Raw genomic sequence first — 20,937 nt, forward strand, 5'->3', positions numbered from 1 at the left:
ACCAACAGGCCGAACAGCATCCATGTCTGTAAAAAGAACTGCTTTTATTCCAAAAGGTGTTGTAAGAACAGAATTATAGATACAACTTGCAAACAAAGTGGCTCCTGGCGACGAGAACGGGAGCTGATGACAACAACCGCCCTGACCGAAGCCAGATGCACGCCTGGACATGGCACACATAGCTGCTACTCAAATACAAAACACACTGATCTGAAACCTTTCCAGTTTCAAAGCACAGCACTGAAGACTGACCACCTCATGGACATTTACTGATGTCATTTTACAGACATAAACCCCTTCTCACACATAAATGTGGTCTTCTGGTCAAAATTCCCCTGGGAAGGATACCTCCATATTACTGCTCCAGTTACTGAGGAGCAGCTATCCAAGAGAGCCAAAAAGCATAAAGAGAATAAAAACATATGACACAGTGCGTGTGCACGTGCCAAGGAATGAACACCCTCGACAGGAAGGTGTGTTCTAAGCAATCTTTAAACATTTGGCTTTCTTCTTCCGAAGCTGACCCCATTTCAGTGCCCAGACAGACACTGAAAGCTCACAGAACACTGAGGTCCTTCAATAGCGGTGCTGAGGTTCAGTCCCTACACATCAGCAGTGGTGACAGCTCACCTCTGCACCAACATGTGATTAAAAACAACCAAAACTTTATTGTCTTGGAAAATAACTTGGAAGTTTGAAGTTGCAGCAGCAAGAATGCTTCCAAATTTGCAAGACCTGCATCTTAACAACCTGTAACTTCTGGTTCTAATTACAATGAATAAACAGTATTTAAGACAGCACAGATTACCTGCTAACACAGTGATTTGTTACTACATAGAAAAAATGGCTTAAATACTTTAAGAAAAAAAGCAGTAAGACTGCATACAGTTCTCTTTCATATCCTGTAAAAAGTGTCAACAATTGTTCAAGTACATCCCCCTTCATGGAATAACAGGAGCAGTAACGGTGTGTTTAAGTTGCATCGTTAGACAGCTAACTTTAATTTCTTCTTCTTAGCTTTCATGACAGGCGGCAGTGATATTTTGAAGGCAGTCCTGAAATGACATAAAAAGGAACTGTCAGATACAACAAATGCATTCTCAGACCCACTCCTGAAATAAGAAGGAAAACTTACTCGCATGTACTGCAAATTGGACTGAAGTTGCAGAATACTGGAAAATAAAAGGATTGGCTGTCACTAATAATAGCTCATTTGACATGTAGGAAGTTCAACTCGTATTTATAAACTTACTTGACAAGCACACCGAGCATACATAACCAATCTCAATGAGATTTCGATGACAGAAACACGCTGCTCTGTAGTCAACATGAACGGGAGGTGGAAGCACAAGCTGTGATCTTTGCTCTTGATCAGGGAGAAATACCCACTATATAAACAGGGAAAAAAATAGTGTGGAAATGGCTGTATCATCGTGTCAGTGAAGTCAGTAAGATTTCACATCTGACACAGGAAAAAGCAAGTGAAGACATACCAACAAATACTGCAGGAGGGATGGCAGGTGGGGCACTTTAAGGTATATGCCGCCTGTAATGTCACAAGCCTGGAATGCAGAGAGAATGATCAGATAGCTCAGTCTTAACAGGAAGGCAATGGTTTCTACTAGCCAAGGAAGAAGAACAAAGCAATAATAATTTGTTACAGAATAGGAGGGTACAAAAAGACTGAGAAAAAGAGACAGTGTTTCACCAACATAAAATACCTAGGCCTTGTCTCATAGAAGGGTGTAATAATGTCTCTTTTTCTGGTTTGAAAAAGTTGAGAGTGCTTTAAAACACATCAAACTATCTAGCATCAAGTATCTATGAATTAAAGCAAACAGCAAGTAAGAATAGGAAGCTTGTACCTGTTGTAGAAGGCCTGAATCAGAGTCCAAGACACAAGCATCAATCAAAATACTCTGCAAGTAAAGAGACCCACAAAAAAAGGAGTTCAGCTAGGAACAATGTAACCTCATCCATGTTTTACAGCTGCAGGACCACCACAGCAATAAGAAAGCTCATTCCCTTTGTCAGAACAAACATCCAGAATTCTAACACCTCCCTTCTAATGTATGGCAATAAAAGAACTATCAGCAAAGGTATCCTGTACACAGCACCTGCAAGGCGGGACAGAAGGCTACCATCCGTTCTTTCACAGCAATCTCTTATTAGTCCAGCAAACCCTTCACGTTAAGATGTAGCAGTAGGATCTGACTTTTAACCTCGGTTACCTTTCACTCTTGGCATGACAGTCTTCACTCCAGGGATTCTTTAACCAGATCACAGCCATAATGTAAATGAACCATTTTTTTTCACTCTTTATATGCTAATAAAAGATAAGATATATCAAATAGCTTCACCTGTTTCTGTGCTGCAAAGATCACGTTCATGAAATTCATATATTGTAATGCACTGTCTTCTGCAGCTTTTATGACCTAAATAAAACAATAGAGACTTGTTAGCCCATATAGCATTGATGTATTTTAAGGCTAATAGTAGACTAACAACAAAGCTCTTACCAAAATCCTTGATTTCATTTCCTGATTGGCTGATTAGCAAAAAGAAAATAAAAGCACATGAGTACATCCATTCCCTATAGTTGTCCCTACAGTTCTACGATACCTGACATTTTAACTAAGGTAAATCCAATCAATCTAACATCCAAAATGACAGATCTAATGTCTCAGACAATGTGAATGTAAATACTGATAGTCCCAGTGGTATAGAAATACATGTAGAATTATCTGTAGAATAATTCAGACGTTACGAAAGCGGGCCTATGTCATTTATTGCCCCAAAGCAATTAGGTATATTAGGTATATAGGTTCAAATACTCGTGAAAGCACTCTAAAGGCATTACCTTTCACCTCTTTGCTCATCTTGTTAATATCTACATCAGACAACATCAAGGAATCCACACTCTGTTCATGGAAGCACCAGCAGCACCCATGCTATGTACTCACTACCTCAAACAACACACGTTGTTTGATCCACAATTATAAGGCAAATGTTTCAGTTTTGAAAATTATTATAGAATGCACTGATAGTCAAGACTGTATTGAAGGATAATTAGTATGACAAGAAACAGACAAAAGCCTTTAAAAGTTCTGCCATCAAAAGGATACAACAAAGTGCTTTGGCAAGAGACCCTGCTAGGAGAGTCTCTGTTTGCTGGCCCATCATGTCAGCTGCAAAGCAAATTACACAGATTACTCTGATACACAAAATCATTCACTCAGCCTGATCTCACTGAGTGCTACAGTTCAATCTTCGCCATGTTGAATCACTGCAGAGTCACCCAATATCAGCCATAAAAACTCACCTACTCTAAACATATTAAAATCCAAATGAACCAAAGAAATTCCTGCAACTCCCAGAGAACATTTTGCAGTTCTGTGTTATGAAACCCAGAATTTTTATTCCCTTACTTTTCGTCATGAGGTCTTTAATCTCTTCTGCAATTGCATCATTGATTGCAGTTAACAATTCATATTTTCCATCCTTGCTGCCAGAACAATTGGATTCCACGGAGTTACCACCATCTCCAAGGAGATCCGCAGAAGCCCAACGCTTCCCAGGGTACAAGAAACGGCTAAAAGAGAGGAAGAACAAAGTGTTACGGTTTGCTTTTCAGCCTGTAAGGAAGAAATGACATCAGCTGACCACTCATAGACAGCGATATTTTGAAGTAAAACTCCAAATAACTTTAATACTTCAGGCATTAAATAGGGTTCATAAGGCAGGAAATTGTTGTGACACAAATGGTTCACCTCCCTCCTTTCAATACGTTGATGCATTGACTCTGTCTTGCTTTCCATAAGGCATTAAAACAGACCATTTCTTTCTCTACCAGGAGGCAGGGAGTGGACAACACGTCACACTCATGGTGGTGAGCGGCTGCCGTACCTTTCCTGCGTGTGACTGGCCATCACGGCCAGTTTGTTGGTGCGGCTCATGAACAGGTGGGAGTTCCCCAGCACCATCGCTGCGTCCACACATTTCGACAGGGTGAACTGCCAAGGGAAAGAATAATTCAGCAGGACAGCACCTACAGGAACCAACCGCAGAACTGCACTCAGAACTAGAAGGTGCAGGGCTTCCTTTCTAACGGGAGGCATCAGCTGAGCAAAGCTCTGACAAATGCATAACTGTAGAACCAGAGAATCATTTGGAAGGGACCTTTAAAGGTCATGCAGTCCTATTGCCTGCAGTGCTCAGGGACACCCACAGCTCCATCAGTGCTCACAGCCCCATCCCCTGGCTGTGGGTGTCTGCAGGGATGAGGCACCTCCACCTCCCCGTGCACCCTGTGCCGGTTTGATGATACTTTTCACGTTTCCCACCGATGTTTCCTATAAAAGCGGCCCCGGGACGCACCTCAGCCTCCCCCTGCGCCCGCTTCCCCCACCAGATGGGGTTGGTGTCGATGACGATGACCAGCAGGCTCAGCTCCTCGTCTGCAAAACACACAGCGGGTCACTGCAGGGGGCCGGGAGCTGCCGGAGCCGCGGGGGCTGAGCTGAGCTGAGCTGAGCTGAGCTGGACTCGGCCCGGTTCATCCCCCCCCCGTCCCGACCCCCTCGGCCGGCTCCTCTCACCCGCTCCCATCCCGCCGCTGGTGTCGCCCGCTGGTGTCGTCATACCGCACATCATCGCATTGCGCCGCATGGCACCGAGCAGGGCGGGGGCAGCCATGAGCACGGACGGTAATGTGTCTCTATGGAGGGTGTTGTGGGGGCCGGGCTGAGCCGAGTGTGAGGCGGCTCTTTGCCTTTCAGACCTGATCGAGACCTTCAGGGCGCAGCTGAGGGATGACCCCGACGTCGCCTCGGCGGTGGCCGCCATCCGCGCGCTGCTGGGCTTCCTGCGGCAGGACCGAGGTGGGCGCCCATCCCCGGCGGCCGGACACGAAGCGATGTTGGCCCGGCCCCGATTGATCCCCCGCTGTGCCCTGTCTCCATAGGAGAGACCATCCAGGGCCTGCGGAGCAGCCTGCGCGATGCCATCGACACGCTGTCGCGGGTGGACTCGTCCGTGGCCGTCAACTCCGGCGGGGAGCTGTTCCTGCGCTTCATCAGCCTCACGTCGCTCGAGTACTCGGTAAGGAGCGGGCTCCTGCCGGCCCATCTGCTGCAGGGCAGCCGGCAGCAGCGCTGTGTCCTTTCCAGGACTACTCCAAGTGCAAAGAAATCATGATCGAGCGCGGGGAGATCTTCCTCAGGAAGGTTTCTCTGTCCAGGAACAAAATCGCCAAACTGTGTCATCCCTTCATCAGAGACGGAGCTGTAAGTACAACAAGGAGCTGTAAGTACAACAAGGGCTGCTCGTGTCCTGGCTCTGCTGCCTGCGCTGCTGGGAAAGCAGGGGGGTGGTGTTATTATTCCTGCCCATCTCACAGCGTGGCATCCTCTCCTAAAATCTGTAAATACGAGCAACATCATAGAATTATGGAGTCATTTCAGTTGGAAGAGACTCTTATACCTCATGTAGTCCCACTGCCTGCAGTGCTCAGGGACACCCACAGCTCCATCAGTGCTCACAGCCCCACCCCCTGACCATGGCTGTCTGCAGGGATGGGGCACCTCCACCTCTCTGGGCACCCTGTGCCAGTGCTTCACTACCATCATAACTAACTTCTTCCTTGTAACCCATCTAAATTGTCCCTCTTTTAGTTTGAGACCATAACACCAATGGACACTGACAGAAGTAAAAGCCCTGTTCATCCTAACTGAAATGAAGGTTTTAAAGCTCAGTAAGAAGTAACATTTAATCTCTTTTGACAGAGGATATTGACACACGCCTACTCACGAGTGGTCCTCAGGGTGCTAGAAGCAGCTGTTGAGTCAAAGAAGCGATTCAGCGTTTATGTTACTGAATCACAGCCAGACCAAGCAGGGCGAGTATTCATTAACTTGTGCTTCATCTTGGCTAAGAGGATAAACTACAGCCAGCATCAATTCTGTCATAACTTCAAAGCTGCTGGCCTTGTAGGAACATAGATAGTCATGGGTTTCATTCTTTCAGACATTGTTTTTCTATTATCATCTTTAAAGAAAGACTTTTAAGCTTCATTTTTATATAACAGGCAAAAAATGGCAAAAGCCCTGAGGAAACTGAACATTCCTGTGACTGTGATACTGGATGCTGCAGTTGGGTGAGTCTGATCATTAAATCTTAACGTTCATCCCAATTTTAACATTGTTCCATTTAAGTTCCATAGGAGGTTGTTCTAAACACAGGAATTGTTACTTCATTTGTCATAGTCATCAAACAAGCTGAACAAGTGACACTTTAGGTGCATGATTAACCAAATACGCCTGCTGCAGAACTTGTACCTTGATGTTTGCCTATAAGGTCTGACTCCATCAACCTATGCGTGGAGCCTGGGGATATGTGAAGGAGCTGCTGTACTAAAGAAAACTACTTTGATTTTTCTTTCTAAATGTTGTGTTTGTTTTCAATCTAAATGCTAAATTCTAGCATATTTTGCCATGTAATGACTACAGTTGATGGATTTCTCCCATCGCTTACACAGTTGTCAAGGTCAGACATGGCTTGTACCATTCCTGCTGAGCAAGCAGGCGAAAGCTCATTCCAAGGATGTCGAACAACACAGTCTTACTTAACTAACAGCAGCTAAAACTAGTTTAGAAAAGTGAGACTGTTGGAATTCCTTATCTCTGTTCTGTTCAATGAGTCACGTTATTTGCTAAGACTTGGATCTCTTCCCCTTCTTCAACAGCTACATTATGGAGAAAGTGGACTTGGTCTTAGTTGGTGCTGAAGGTGTAGTAGAAAGCGGAGGCATTATTAACAAGGTAAAAGAGAACGCATTGCATCAATCTGGAAACTCTATTCAAATATTCTTGGATATCAATCAGTGAAAGTCTATTATTGGAAACATGGCAATATTAAGTCATGCTAGCATGGAATCTGCACATTATTTTCTGTGTCTCCACAGATTGGCACCAATCAGATTGCTGTGTGTGCCAAAGCTCAGAACAAGCCGTTCTATGTGGTGGCAGAAAGTTTCAAGTTTGTAAGACTCTTCCCTCTAAACCAGCAGGATGTCCCAGATAAGTTTAAGGTAAGAGAAATACAGGTTGCTTCCTGGCAAACTAAGATCCACTTACTTGTTTGTGAGCAATTTTCTTCTAAGCACATCTTCATTTGTTTGGATCTCTCTACTGTAGTTAACTTGACACAGTACAGAGTTGGTCCATGTTCAAGTCAGACCTCCAACATCCACAATTTGTCCTAATACTCTTGTTGAGTTACCAAAGCAATTCCTTTGGGGCACGGGAGTAGCTGCAGGCAAGAAACAGCTACATCGAGACACTTCAGAACTATAAGTTGTATGGTGGATAGAAGGTAAAACACTCGAGACCAAGGTGGCAGCACATGCCTCATTTTAAAGCAGTTGACTTCCCTCCATTTTACCACAGATATCTGCTCAAGATTATAGCACTGCCCCAGCCCAAGAGAGATTTTAGCTCGCAGCTGTGTAATAATTAACGGTCTTGTTTCCTTCTAGTACAAAGCAGACACGCTGAAAACAAGTCAGAATCTAACAGAGGAACATCCCTGGATTGACTACACGTCACCATCACTTATCACGTTACTGTTTACAGACCTTGGTGTGTTAACTCCATCAGCTGTCAGCGACGAACTCATTAAACTGTATCTGTAACTCAATGGACATGGTGTGCAATGTGTACCATCCTCAGTGACTGTCACAGCTGTAAGAGCCTGGGAGGTGACACAAGTGGGGTGGACAAGGTGAGGAGGCAGCATTACAAGGATTCATGTCATTATCAACCTTCAGTTTAAGGCATTACCTGTGGATGAACCACTGTTTAGGAAAAAAAAATGGAAGTTGTTACAGCTTCTGAATTCCTTAAATGAATTATTGGAGAAGAGGGTCAAGTATTTTAGTACTGTAAAATAAAGTAACTTATGGTGCATTCAGCCTCATTCCATAACATGCTGTCATTCACTGATCTGTGAACAAAAAGCCCTGAAATAAATGCACCGAGGGAAAGCTGTAGCTCCAGCCAAATGACACAAGGGCAGTGCCTTTAGCTTTGTTCTCAACTGCAGTTCTTAACTATGCTTATGGAAACCAAGTTTCTTGATGAAGAAATTAAACCCATTCTGTTCTCTGCATCGTTATTTTGTTATAAAAATACAGTTTTATTGGAATAGGGAGTATCTTAATGTGAAAGCCCAGTTAGAATGAAACCTTCAGTCTCAGTCAGCAGCAGCTTCTCTGAATTTACTCTGGCTTCCTGTTAGTCTCTTCTCAAATTCTTCTTCACTAATTTTCCCCTTCTTTAATCTTTTCAAGAGTCTCGTGTCATTCAGCAACTCTTCCATGTCCTCATCTTCCATATCAGAGCCCTGTTAGCCATTGAAATACAACAGATTACACACGACACCAAAGGCTTCATCTCTAGACAGCTGAACACAACAGAATTTTACAACCTAGATTTTGCCAGCAGCATCCAAACAGGAAATTATACTCAAATTCTACCACCAATCTATCAAATTCACTTGTTGAAACACAAAAAAAAGCAACAACAAATAAGAACTATCCAGTGAAGTGCTGCTATATCCCCTACAATCCATGCAGCCTATGAACCTATGCTGGCAGCAATTCACCATCACCTGAGCGATGAGAAATTGTTGCAACATTTGGTTTTAAAAAGCTTTTTTTCCTATGCTTTGCCTGGCAGACGTAGAAGGCTTATTTTCAATAAGTAACCCTGCAGTGTGTCTCACTTCTGTCACACTAAAATCCCGTTGCTCCCTGACTTTTGCAAGTACATTTAGTAACAACACGCAGCTTAAGAGACTGGCATGGTTTACCTCTTCACGCTTCCTTTTAGCTGTTGCTTTCCTCTTCTTCTCCCTTTTGGCTTTCTGCTTTGACCAGGATTTGTTTTTTATGAATTTCTTTTTTCCTCCATTTTCTTCTCTTTCCTTTCTTTGTTGTTCAAGTTGCTTTTGTCTCTGCTTTTCTCTGTTTTTATCTTTAAATGGAATGGAGTCCGTATTAATAGTGACTGGAGTAAAATCTGGAAAACATTTTCCTCTTAGCTCAGGCATTTTCGGCATCTTTAACAAGGCGAAGCCTTTAGCAAGACTAGCAAAGTCCAGGTCTGTTGAGATAAAGATTATAAAGTCAGTTTCCTGCTGGATAAAAAGTGAACTTACAAAATTCCAGGCAAAAAAGATGATCCTGAAATTAGTATTTAATAGCAATGACAATATGAGGTCACATTTACACTTAGGTTTGCTTCAGTCAGACTTTGAGAACAGAAAGGAGCAGCTACAGACAGTAACATCACGGGGGCTTTTTGTCAAACTGAACATTATCTTCTGAAGAACAGTAAAAGATCCCCAGCTCCTGCTGGGAATTACCTTTAATTCGGAAGATCAGATTGCATTCATGTTTGGCGTAAGCCTGGATGTAAGAGACAAATGCTTTCATCCCCTTCTCAAACACTGCCCTGTCAGCGAGAGCCATAGACTTCAGTTTTGGAAGAAGATCTAACACGTTTCTCTGTGGTTTCATTTCCTGCATGGGACACTGAAAACCAACAAAGGAATACAAAAAGAAAGGCAAAGTTCAGCTGAATGATTTGAAACGTGCTCTGAAAATTCAAACACATTTCTTCTCCAGTTAATCTTCAGTAAGTTTTGGTCACCTTCTGGCTCCCCTGCCCTTTGCTGCGTAGGGTTAGAATAAAAGCCTACTGACCTTTTGATTGATTGAGAGAAAGTTAATATAAGATTCTTCCATGGGAAGCAAAAATACAAGTGCACTGCCAACATTTCCAATCCGTGCTGTTCGACCACAGCGATGCACAAAGGCACTGAAATAAAACAGGGATAATTTAAGGAGAGATGCCTGGTCTGACTTTAAAGCATTTGTGAGCAAAAAGGACAAATCTGACAGAATGGAAAACCTGGAGTATTTTCAAACTAAACTCATAATTCAGCTACAGGAAAATGATGACAATACAAGTAAAAATAAGTGGGAAACGCTCCCCTCATGTGAACTCTCAGTGTACCATCCTTAAATAGCTCCACCCCAGCTCTCTGCACTCATTCACACCCCTCAGCTTGTTACCCCCGTACTCTCACACTAACCCTTAGAATAGAAAGCCCCTTTGTGCAAGTGGCAACCACCTCTTTTACTTCTGCACATCAGGCCTACAAAGCCAATCAACTTCACATCACTTACAACTTTCTTGTTTGCAGGTAGCTCAGACTTCCAGACAACTTTGTGCTTTTTCCACAGCTGTGTGTTCCCCATTTATACCTAAACATTACAGTAGCACGAGCACAGGTTGGTGAGATCTGAAGTTGTACCTTGCACTGCTAGGAGGGTCATACTGTAAAACCCAGTGTACTTCTGGGATGTCAATGCCACGCGCCATCACATCAGTGCAAACTAAAATCCCACTAGGAAGAAGAGGAAAAAAAAGCATTTTTTCACTCAATTGTCATTTAAGGAAAGCACCCTGTCAGACACTATTAAATCTCTCTTACTGTTTGTGCTTTTGCCTGGAGTAACCTGCTTGGTTCTTACCCCGGGAGCCTTCGGAACTCAGTAAAAATCTTGTTGCGCTTGTGTTTCATTTTGCCATGAATGCACATAATTTTCACTTCTTTAATTAAGGATTCCAGCGCCTTCCCATAGTATTCCACACAGGCACACGTGCTGTTGTGATGAAGACAGAGAAGTAGAAGATTATACCATATATTTAACCCACCTAAGGCGGCCATGTCAGAACTGTCTGAGCCCTTTCAAGAATAGCAACTTGTCTATTTTCCCTTAAGGTATGCACATCACTTTTATGATTAACACAGCATCTATAATCTTTACTTCTATAGTGTTATAAAGTTCATGTTATCAGAATCCCGACATGAAGCAATGATCTCCTTCTATCCTCTTTCCATAAGACAGCTATTACAGTGAACCACATTTAATAGTTACGTCCTTATCAACACAGGTCAGCTTTGGAATTTAAGTAATAAAACTCCTCATTTTCACAATGAAACACAGAATTACCTGAAAAAGACCAGATGTTTTTCCTGCTTGTGCTGTCGAAGAAAATGCACCAACTGATTGAACTTTTCATCTGCTTTGCATATCTACATAATGCAAAAGAAGAACAATAAGTAAGAAAATGGACTTGATACAAACTGATCTGCCAGCTTCCTCCTCTCATTGCGCACCGATGTTTGGTCATGGAGGCAGAGCAGTGCAGCAGTTTGGGTCCTGGCAGGCCAAACAAAACAAAGAGCTGAGCTCATACAGCAAACAACTACAGTGTTCAGAATGAAGGGCAATTTCTCCTCAACGTGGTTGCCAATCTTCAGATAAGCTGCAAGAGCTTTACGTCTTAGAAACTTCTGGTTCCTGTGTTGAAGCGACTGTAAGTGGTCATAACTTATAACTTGTTGATGGAATCAGGGAAAAGGGAGAAAGAATCCCGAGTACCACCACACACAGAGCTCGTACCATATAATAGTTCTCCAGGCGGGTCGGAGTTTTCTGGGTGTTGGTTGCTGCCACTCCCTTCTCTTTCACCGAGATGCGGACAGGATTCCGGAGCCCAGCTCTCACCAGGTTCTCCACCTCTTGAGTCTGAGTGGCTGAGAACAGACCTGTCCGCCTCTGCTTGGGTAAAAAGGCCAGAATGGCATTTAAACTGCAAGTAAAAACATGCAAAACATAATTGCTCTATGCAGGCTATGGAGCAAAGAGGGGCAAAAGAACAATACAGTGTTCACTTAATGATAAATCCATTTAAAATTTCAGATGTATGAGAGTTTATTTTTTAAATACCTTGATTCAAAGCCCATATCGAGAAGCCTGTCAGCTTCATCTAACACCAACACATCAAGAGACTTCACGCAGCTTGCGAGATCCAGCCCATCTGCTTTCCTTCTGAACAGATCTTCCAGTCTGCCCGGTGTAGCTATAATGATGTTCCCTCTGTTTGCAACAAAGACACGGCCATTTTGTAACCATATCAGGTAAGGCCTTTGGTTGGAGCTGCTAACAATTACCACAGCACAAACCTGCTCTCAAAATGAATGTATTCTTCAACAGAAAAATGTCAGTGTGCTGCTTTCAAGTGTATTTATATTCCAGTGCCATTCAGACAGCATGCTGATGGCAGGAAGAATACCCCTGTGTGAAGGCTCTCCATTTGTGGTAATAACAGTATAGAAGATAATTAACAACTATCGAAAGCAACTATCAGCTAGAAGAAATATTGCATGCTTCTGTGCAAAAGCCAAAGGCAAATAAAATGGCTTCAAAGTTTCCCCGTGAGGATCAGCACCAGATTGTTCCAATTATTCAGCGCAGACTCAACCTCACTACAGTCCACTGCTGGTAGAAGATATACAAGAAGGAGCTGAAATACTCAGCCTTCAACTCGCCAGGCTGTACATTGCTCTTTAGCCAGACAGCAGAGAAACGGGACCAATTCCATACACAACCCTTGCTTCTTATCTAACTACAAATTCATCACGGTGCATTTTACTCCAGCAAAATGAAAACCACACTTTATTTAGCGTGCTCAACATATTTAGGCAGTATCATCAAATGTCAGCATCAGCAAAACAGAACAGAGCCATAATTTGAGTATCTTAATGACAAGGAAAACAAAACAACAAGACGGCATTGGAGCAATTACAGACAACCAACTTACCCGTGTTCCTTAAACTTTTCAACATCTTCCATGGGATTCCTACCACCAATCAAAAGAATCTGACTAAAACAACAGAACAGAAAGATTTAGGTCTTTCAATTTTGTGACCTTATGGACGACAGAAGTCCAAAGAAAAAGGAACCGTGGTCATGAAAAGCTTCACGTTCACTCACCTGAACTTGGGGAAGTGTTTTGTGAAGTGTGTCAGCACCTCATCAATCTGAATAGCTAATTCTCTGGTTGGTGTGATTATTATAGCTCCAACCTGCAGACAAAAGGAACTTATGGAAAACAGGAGGATTGTTGCAGAACTGTCACTTGTAAGGTAAGTGAATACAAGCCATGTTTACAGCCCTGGCTTTAGGCAAAGAATTCCCAGTGGAATCTTCTTCATAGAAAAGCCTGATGAAGGAACTGCTGCATCAATAAGTAAATTCCCAACAACTTGTCGCTAATAACAACATTTAACCAAGAAGGCACCACAAGTACCTCGGAATGTATTCAAAGGCAACAGATGCCAAAAGCACTCGATTCCTGCTTGCAGTAACATCCTCTTATTAGATATTCTGAGATACTCTTCTAATAGCTCAGAACAGGTTTGATCACTCCAAATAAAAAGCTGTATTAAGTGCACAGAAACCACCCCAGGATTTATTCTCATTGTTGCCTCTATACCAAAGGGTCACTCTATGGGTCCATATTGACTGCCTGGTACTTGTACCGAGGGCCTCGATCTGATTGATGCACCACAGAAACACATTGAAACATTGAAACTGAGCAGTTCAACCTGACCTGCATTTTCTTCAGCTTTTCTTCCCGTCTGAGCAGAATCTCCAGGATGGGAATCACAAACGCCAGCGTTTTACCGCTGCCCGTTACCTGGAGAGGGAACAGTCAGAGCCATCAGCCACACAGAGCAGGACAGCAGGGAACACACACAGGGGACACAGGGGACACTCACCGCTTCTGCAGCCACGTCTTTGTTGCTCATGAAGAGCGGGATGGTGGCGGACTGAGGGGAAAACAAAGAGAAACATGAACAGATTAAACCCCAGGAGCCACCAGAGCTCCCTTAGCATTGATAGAAATACCACCCTCTGCCCGCAGCCCCGCCGCCCCCAGAGCCGCCCCCACCTGCACCGGGGTCATGCTGTGGAAGCCCAGCTTATGCAGCGCCCGCAGCACAGCGGGACTCAGCGCCACCGGCAGCGCCGACCAGCGGCCCTCGGTCACCGCCTCCATCTTGGTACGGCCGTGAGCACCAACGGAACTAATCCCTCCACTTCCGGCTACAGGGGACAGCTGGAAACCGAGGCCGCAGTGCTTTGGTTCCGCCTTAAGAGAAGTTCCGCCGCCACCTCAGGGAGCTCCACATGCAAAGCACAAACAGCCCCATTTCCACAGCACAAACAGCCCCATTTCCACAGCACAAACAGCCCCATTTCCACAGCACAAACAGCCCCATTTCCAGAGCACAAACAGCCCCATTTCCAGAGCACAAACAGCCCCCATTTCCATAGCACGGGGACCTCAGAGCTCTTCTTGTGCCCTATGAAAACACCATAACACCCAACGGCACAGAAGAACCATAACATCTTAATACCTGCCCACAACCCTGGGTGAATTCCGGATACCCAGAGATGCTGTAAAACCATCTGGAGTGGGAGGCAGCACCTCCATAAAGCACCACGGTATAAATAAATACAGAGCGTGGCGATTATTATCTTTTTTTGTAAGAATTTATTTATTGAACCTGGGTCATATTGAGATTCACAAGCAATTTTAAATGTACATCTTATCATTCAATTGAAGTGGTTGTTTGGTTTTCTTTTTTACACAAAAATATTGGCACACAGCAGCCTCCATCAGGTGTGACCCCACCTCGCTGAGGAGCCGCTGCCGGCGTCTGCCCGAGGTTGTAAAATCTTTTACCTGGAACATGAAAACCTGTAACAAATCTTAAATTAATTGTACAAAACTGCTGTGTGTAACTTGTAGAGGATCCCCCCTGGAAAAGGTCCCGACCCCACCCCAAAAATGATTACAACTAATGTACATCAGTCACAACAGAATCCTGGCTCAGCACCCACACCAGACTCGCCTTTAATTTCCAAACCAATCAGCAGATACCAAGGAAAGTCATACAAAAACAAATCTACATGTGCCTGAAAAAGAAAACACGCGGGTACTCAGCACGATGCTAATGGTGACCAGAAAACGGCAGAGATTGCCACTTAACTTAAATAGAAGGGCTGCATAGCATTGCAATAAACCCCAAGAACCGTTAACCCTTTGGCATCAGGAATCCAGACATCCTGAACACTGCCATGTTCTGCATGAGCACCAACAGCCTCAGCTTTGGAGCTGCAGGACCCAAAGGGTTAACTACTGTTTGCCAAGACACTGCACACAATGGGCTCCGATATAAAACCTGGAAAAGACTAAAAACCACATGATGAACATTTGGTGGAGGATCTATTTAGATACTGGTTACTTCATTAAAAATCTTGCAGAGTGAGTTGGTGTAATTAGGGTAGTTACTCAACACTTTCCTTTAAATTTTAATCAGGTACGTGTACTGGATCAGAAGCTGTCAGATCTACTCGTTATCAGATTAAAGTTCCAATTGCTCCTCCATGGCAGTTTGCATAAGTGAAGAAGGGACTCCTTCAATTTGTAACGCTTACTGCAGGGTTAATGAGGTGAGAGATGCAACAGTGAGGGCCTTGTACCGTTTTCCTAGATAGAACTGCAAGTACTTATGAAAACAGAAAGTTAGAAAAGACACAGACATTGCTCGCTACTACCGTGGAATTACAGCATTTGCAGCTTGCTCGGATCTCACTTAGCATACAGACTAGGCAGGTTTAAGTGAACAGAAGAAAAAACAGGCCAAATAAGTGATGAGATTTCAGCATAGCTTTTGCTACAGAAGATATATAAAAACAATTCATTTTTGACTAGGAAGGAACGTAAGCAAATAAGTTTTACAGTTCAGTAAAGAGGGTTTCGAAACTTAAGTGACTCTTTTTTTTTGTGACCAGGATGTTTGGTAGACAGTGAACTGAAATCCAGGACCAGGAACAGTACTCAAACAACTCTTCGGACTTCAAAAAACCTCTTCAGATAGTAGATTTGTCCCAGTGTCATGGCAACTAGTACAAGGGCTTCAAAGAATGACCAAAGGACCACTCTGCTGTTTGTGTTGTCGTTAACTGTTGAGGGAAAAGTAACAAAGAATTTAAGACAAACTTACAAGATATTTTGTCATAGGAACTGAAGCATTGTATATAAGCCTTATAGTGATATCATTGGTATTTGTAGCACAGCTGTACAAGGCTTCTAGGAACTAAGAACTTGCATAGCCTGAACCAACCTAAACAGACAGATGTTCATCTCACCTCTGGACACACTGCAACATCCGTCTGTGCTCTTCCTGTATTTTGCATAACAATCTTCATTACGCGAGAGACAAGAAAACATAAAGACTGCAAGTGTCAAACGTTTTTTACTCTACTAGGAAGACCTGAATCCTTTTTAGTAATTTGAAATAGACCTAAACACAAATCTTAAGAAAAGACGATGAGGCACTGAAGTCAAAAGACACCTACTTGCTCTATGTATCCTCTCACGAACTTCCATGTACTCCTGTTCATGCTTTACAGCTGTCATGGCCACTGCTAACTCGTTAATCATCTCTTCTAGCTTGTTCTGATGAGCTGCAGAGCAATTTGAAAAGCATCAGAAAGTTATTTACTCAAAAAAACCCACAATTTTTAAAGCACGTGAACAGTTGTAATCAACTTCCCATCACAGAGGGAGCTCTGAACAGTGCAGTCTGTACAATGACAACTCCCTATCCTTACAGCAAAATAGTTCTGTTGTCTCACCGCCACTTCTCCTAACACACTGCTGTGGCATTTACTGAGTGGGAAAACACCTCTCACCACATCCAACTAGATGACAGATGACACCCAATTTAGTCAGTGCAGATCACTTGGATCCAATCTGGGCACACTTCTCCAGAAAAATAGAATGTAAAAATACATGAGATGATTAACACACTATTATCCACTCTGCAAACACATTCCAATATACTCCAAGCAAATCATCTTAACATAACAGCTTTTTTTTTTTTTTCTAATTGTTAAGTATGCAAAAATAGAACAACTGAGAATTTAGCTTAAGATCATGATGCTGGCAAAACGAGATGACTGTCTGAAGCAACGTATCACATCCTGTGCTCTCCCTGTTTAGCTGTAGCACAGCATTCAGCAGAATCAATGCCAAAGGGGAACAGCAAATGGCAGGAAATGGCCTCAGGTTCTGGTATGTCACGAAAGCAGAAGAGTAAGAAAACGAACTAACGATAACAGAAAATTAGCTTGAGATAATTCAGCACATGGAAGGAACAGAGATCCGAGATTTAGTGATTTGTCAATCACAGGATCCTTTAAATACCTTCATGCTCAAAGAACTGCCCACTAACAAAAGTTATGAATTATGCAAGTCATTTTCAGAGTTTTCTAGCACCAAGAGAAGTTTGAGCAATCATTCCACAGACACACTCCAGGCAAACATCTCTTGAAGGGAAACATTGCACTTTGAAGCTACCTAATATTATTTCTTTATAAATTGACTTATTTCGGATCACGCCCTGAAAACAAACCTATTAAAAATATACACATTTGGGTAACAGACAAAAAGATGTCCAGAGAGTAACACTCATACAAGTCCTCATTAACGTCTAAGTAGATGCCAAAACAACACTCACTTTGCTAAGATAAAGCTCTTAATTTCACAGTTGGTCACTGCAATACATACAGCTTGTTGGAGAAGAAATTACAGTCTCAGGTATTGTTTAAACTCATTAAAAAAAACAGGGAAAAGCATCTATCTTAAAAATTAAAGCTCTATTAGTATTCCTTAGAACTGATGTCTACAGTGTCCATTCACATTCAACAAAAAGATTTAACTGAGACTTTAAAAAGAAAAACCATGTTAAGAATTTGTTAAATTTCATCAATCAAGCACCCAATTCACACAGTTATTTACTCAATAAAATAGATTTTAAAAAAGACAATTTTCTTTCTAGCTTCAGTTAGTGAGTTCTAAAGAAAACTTTCCAACTTGTTACCCAAACATTTCATTTCCAGCAATGGCAACTTTCCAGTTTTTTCTCTTGTAACATGTTTGCTAATTCATATCCTTGGTGGAATTTGTTGCTTCCAAAAGCTCTTGGTTATCCAACATTCACTTTAGTTACTAAACATCGTTTAATGCTCCTGGATGCTCATTGTTTTAGTTCAATTCCATCTCAAGCATCTAATCAAGCCTTCTGTTAGCCACAAATAATGATCTGATGACAAAGTGTCACGGTCAGTTTGAGGACCTGATCCCAAGAGCTTCTCAGTATTTCAACCTCTCGATGGAAGCTTGCAGTGCTCAGCATTGCTCAGAATCAGACCTTTGATGTAGTTTATTAAAGACATTCTCATGCTACAAACAAACATTACAGAGAAAAAGCAAACGTTAGCTGTTAGTGAATAAACGTATGCAAAAGACAAGATGCTAATGAGCTTTCAAAAAGCAGTAAACATACCATCCCAGGTATCTCCACCACCTAGAGGAAAGTGTAAGAGATGAACACAAGTACAGGACAAAAGGCTGCAGATAAAACAGTAACTTACATGGCTACGAGAAAATCTTTTTCCATTAGCACATTTATCAAAGAGTTCAACTAATGCATACGGCAATCTACAAACTGCTGAGCAAACTAGAAATCAGAGAAAGAAACCGATGAAAAGACTAAAAGATGAAAGCATTCGTTTCTGCAGACGGCCAAGGGATTCCCCGGTGATTTTGCATTAAGTTGTGCCACGTGCTCTAAAAACATCCAAATCCATTTTAGCTGTGCAAGAGAACAGCTGAATAGACCGCCTGAAGAAACAGGAATTCTGAGAACCCTAGTCACATTCACGAGTCATGCATGCAGGTAAAAGCTCCCAAAGGAGCCTTGTTCCTTTCAGGAGTCATCCTCACCTTCTGTCTCCATATCTTGCCCCTTTGGAGCTTCCCCAATATCAATTGTGAACATCACTATCTTGGGAGTCATGGTGGACATTCTGTTACTAAAACAAAACTTGTAAGTTCCATCCATGTGGGCGGCAAACGTGTATTTTCCACTGGACTCTCGATCGCCTTTATAAATTCCTTTGTTATCAGGCCCTGTAATCTGGACAGGGAAAACAAAAGATCATTCATTTTATTTAAAATACGGTGTTTTTAAATGCATCACTACCAGTTGGGTGCATGTTTTGAAGTCATCCAGTCAAACTGACCCACAACACCTTTAATCTGTCTGCTTTGCTGATATTTCTATTTCCTTCCCCACAGCACAAAAGCAGTTCTGTGTTTTCCTGCACAGAAATCTTTAAAACACCCCCTCTGTAAAGAAAGCCATATAAAAGCTTTGCTTACTGACCGCCTGTCTTCAAGATAAGAAGCATTCAATACCAGGAGAGGCAGAAGTGATCTACAACCCTGGCTGTCAACCAAATTAACAACTGCAGGGGAAACCTTATCTCTGATGTTTGGAGGGAAACAAAAGGGAAGAAAGGACGTTCTCCAGGACAACTACAGTACTGTGGATGCACAGTTGTGCAATGCTGCAGCTGTCAGCTCAGACAGAAGCAGAACAAAGTGCTAAGCCATGAGAGTCATCGTGACCTTATGTGTTGCACTGCACCATGACACCAAACCCAGCCTGTAAGCTTCCATCACCGACTCCAGAATGGAGGTTTGCAGCCTCCTGTCTCTTTTTCTTGCATCAGAACTGAATAATTTTTAACAGTTCCATCCGATTTCAGTTTTCATGTTGAAGCTCCCCCACACAAACTATCGGCTCCTCACCAAGATGAAAGGATTGCTCATCCATTATCCTCATATCAACTCAATGCTTTATGGAAGAGCAGCACTTACCCACAAGCTGAGCTGATCAACCTGACTCAAGATGGCCAGCAGCCCTGCTACACTCAGCGCTTCGTAAGTAAAGAACAAACGCTCCCACAAAGAGCAACACACTGGAAAAACGCTTCATTCTTCCCACCAAGGAACATTTCACTATGACAAGCCCACATAGAGCGGGACACCCAATGAACCCCGAGTGGCTCCAAGAGCGGCAGGAGGGCTCTGCTGCTATGGGAGCACCACCAGCCCCGGCAGCACAAGGAGAATCACAGAATCACAGAATGACCCGGGTTGGAAGGGACCTCAAGGATCATGTAGTTCCAACCGCCCTGCCTTAGCAAGGCCACCAAACATACACATTTACTAGATCAGGTTGCCCAGGAGACCCCATAGACCCCATAGATCAGGTTACCCATGGCCCCATCCAACCTGGCCTTGAACACCTCCAAGTTCGGGGCATCCACAACCTCCCTGTGCAGCCTGTTCCAGGGCCTAACCACTCTCCTAGTGAAGAACTTCCCCCTAACATCCAACCTAAATCTTCCCTCTTCTCACTTCAAACCATTTCCCCGTGTCCTGCTATTGTCAGCCCTTTCCAAGAGTTTAAGGGAAGAGTAAGTTCCCTTCAGGTATTGAAAAGCTGCACTGAGGTCACCCCACAACCTTCTCTTCTCCAGGCTGAACAAACCCAACTCCCTCACCCTGTGCTCACAGTGGAGCTGCTCCATCCCCCGTCCCTGTCCCCATGTCTCATTGGTGGCTCTATACACCGATTCCCGGTCTCCCACGCGTTGCGGCCAAACACGTCCCGCCCCCCCATTCCCCGCCGCCCCGCACGTTCCCGTGGCGCACAGGGCCCAAGGTCAGGCGGCCCGGCCTCACCTCCACGTCGATGTCCAGGAATCCCCCCTCGGCCACCTCGAAGATGAGCCCCATCTTGGTTCCGGACGGCACCCTCTCTAGGAAACATTCCTCGGCGTGAGCGTCGATACTGACGAAATAAGCGGCGGCCGGAGCCGTCAGTGCGGCCAGCAGCGCCAGCACCGCCCGCAGCGGGGACATGGCGGAGCCCAGCGGCACCGAGCGGCGGGCGGCAGGAAAAGGGGAGGGGGACTTCCGGCTGAAGCCACGCCCCTTCCGGGGCACGGGGCCGCCGCTCATTGGCCGGCTCGGTCCTATTGCCACGTACGGCTCAGCGCTACGGTGGCCGACAGGGGACAAGAAACTAACGGAC

At 43.7% G+C, this 20,937-nt stretch overlaps 4 protein-coding genes across 5 annotated transcripts; 1 reads left to right on the top strand and 3 right to left on the bottom strand.

Annotated features, from left to right (window-relative positions):
- Positions 1 to 25: 25 nt before the first annotated feature.
- On the bottom strand, positions 26 to 4,704 carry GTF2H3 (general transcription factor IIH subunit 3). The gene is made up of 13 exons (XM_015877820.2): positions 4,599 to 4,704; positions 4,378 to 4,457; positions 3,907 to 4,013; positions 3,429 to 3,592; positions 3,126 to 3,188; positions 2,861 to 2,890; positions 2,520 to 2,548; positions 2,361 to 2,435; positions 1,866 to 1,919; positions 1,494 to 1,562; positions 1,253 to 1,388; positions 1,136 to 1,172; positions 26 to 1,055 (listed from the first exon to the last, which is right to left on the bottom strand). Exons 1-13 carry the CDS (start codon positions 4,693 to 4,695, stop codon positions 986 to 988), a joined length of 1,011 nt encoding a protein of 336 aa, XP_015733306.1. The 5' UTR covers positions 4,696 to 4,704; the 3' UTR covers positions 26 to 985.
- Positions 4,621 to 7,974, top strand: EIF2B1 (eukaryotic translation initiation factor 2B subunit alpha). The gene is made up of 9 exons (XM_015877827.2): positions 4,621 to 4,706; positions 4,779 to 4,880; positions 4,964 to 5,100; positions 5,169 to 5,285; positions 5,784 to 5,896; positions 6,086 to 6,154; positions 6,743 to 6,818; positions 6,962 to 7,087; positions 7,535 to 7,974. Exons 1-9 carry the CDS (start codon positions 4,667 to 4,669, stop codon positions 7,688 to 7,690), a joined length of 936 nt encoding a protein of 311 aa, XP_015733313.1. The 5' UTR covers positions 4,621 to 4,666; the 3' UTR covers positions 7,691 to 7,974.
- A 195-nt stretch (positions 7,975 to 8,169) lies between these two features.
- On the bottom strand, positions 8,170 to 14,023 carry DDX55 (DEAD-box helicase 55). Its single transcript, XM_015877814.2, has 14 exons — positions 13,869 to 14,023; positions 13,696 to 13,746; positions 13,527 to 13,613; positions 12,908 to 12,999; positions 12,735 to 12,797; positions 11,861 to 12,010; positions 11,534 to 11,723; positions 11,081 to 11,163; positions 10,598 to 10,729; positions 10,378 to 10,470; positions 9,764 to 9,878; positions 9,424 to 9,592; positions 8,869 to 9,161; positions 8,170 to 8,400 (listed from the first exon to the last, which is right to left on the bottom strand). The coding sequence occupies exons 1-14, from the start codon at positions 13,974 to 13,976 to the stop codon at positions 8,251 to 8,253; spliced, it is 1,776 nt and encodes a 591-aa protein (XP_015733300.1). The 5' UTR covers positions 13,977 to 14,023; the 3' UTR covers positions 8,170 to 8,250.
- A 428-nt stretch (positions 14,024 to 14,451) lies between these two features.
- On the bottom strand, positions 14,452 to 20,879 carry TMED2 (transmembrane p24 trafficking protein 2). Of its 2 annotated transcripts, XM_015877830.2 has the most exons (5): positions 20,586 to 20,879; positions 18,777 to 18,969; positions 18,337 to 18,357; positions 16,346 to 16,453; positions 14,452 to 15,949 (listed from the first exon to the last, which is right to left on the bottom strand). In XM_015877830.2, the coding sequence occupies exons 1-5, from the start codon at positions 20,862 to 20,864 to the stop codon at positions 15,825 to 15,827; spliced, it is 726 nt and encodes a 241-aa protein (XP_015733316.1). In that variant the 5' UTR covers positions 20,865 to 20,879; the 3' UTR covers positions 14,452 to 15,824. The 2 variants fall into 2 exon arrangements, with proteins under 2 accessions (XP_015733316.1, XP_015733317.1); XM_015877831.1 differs by lacking the exon at positions 18,337 to 18,357.
- Positions 20,880 to 20,937: the final 58 nt, after the last annotated feature.

This window comes from Coturnix japonica, chromosome 15, assembly GCF_001577835.2.
Source record: "Coturnix japonica isolate 7356 chromosome 15, Coturnix japonica 2.1, whole genome shotgun sequence".
Taxonomy (NCBI): Eukaryota; Metazoa; Chordata; class Aves; order Galliformes; family Phasianidae; genus Coturnix; species Coturnix japonica.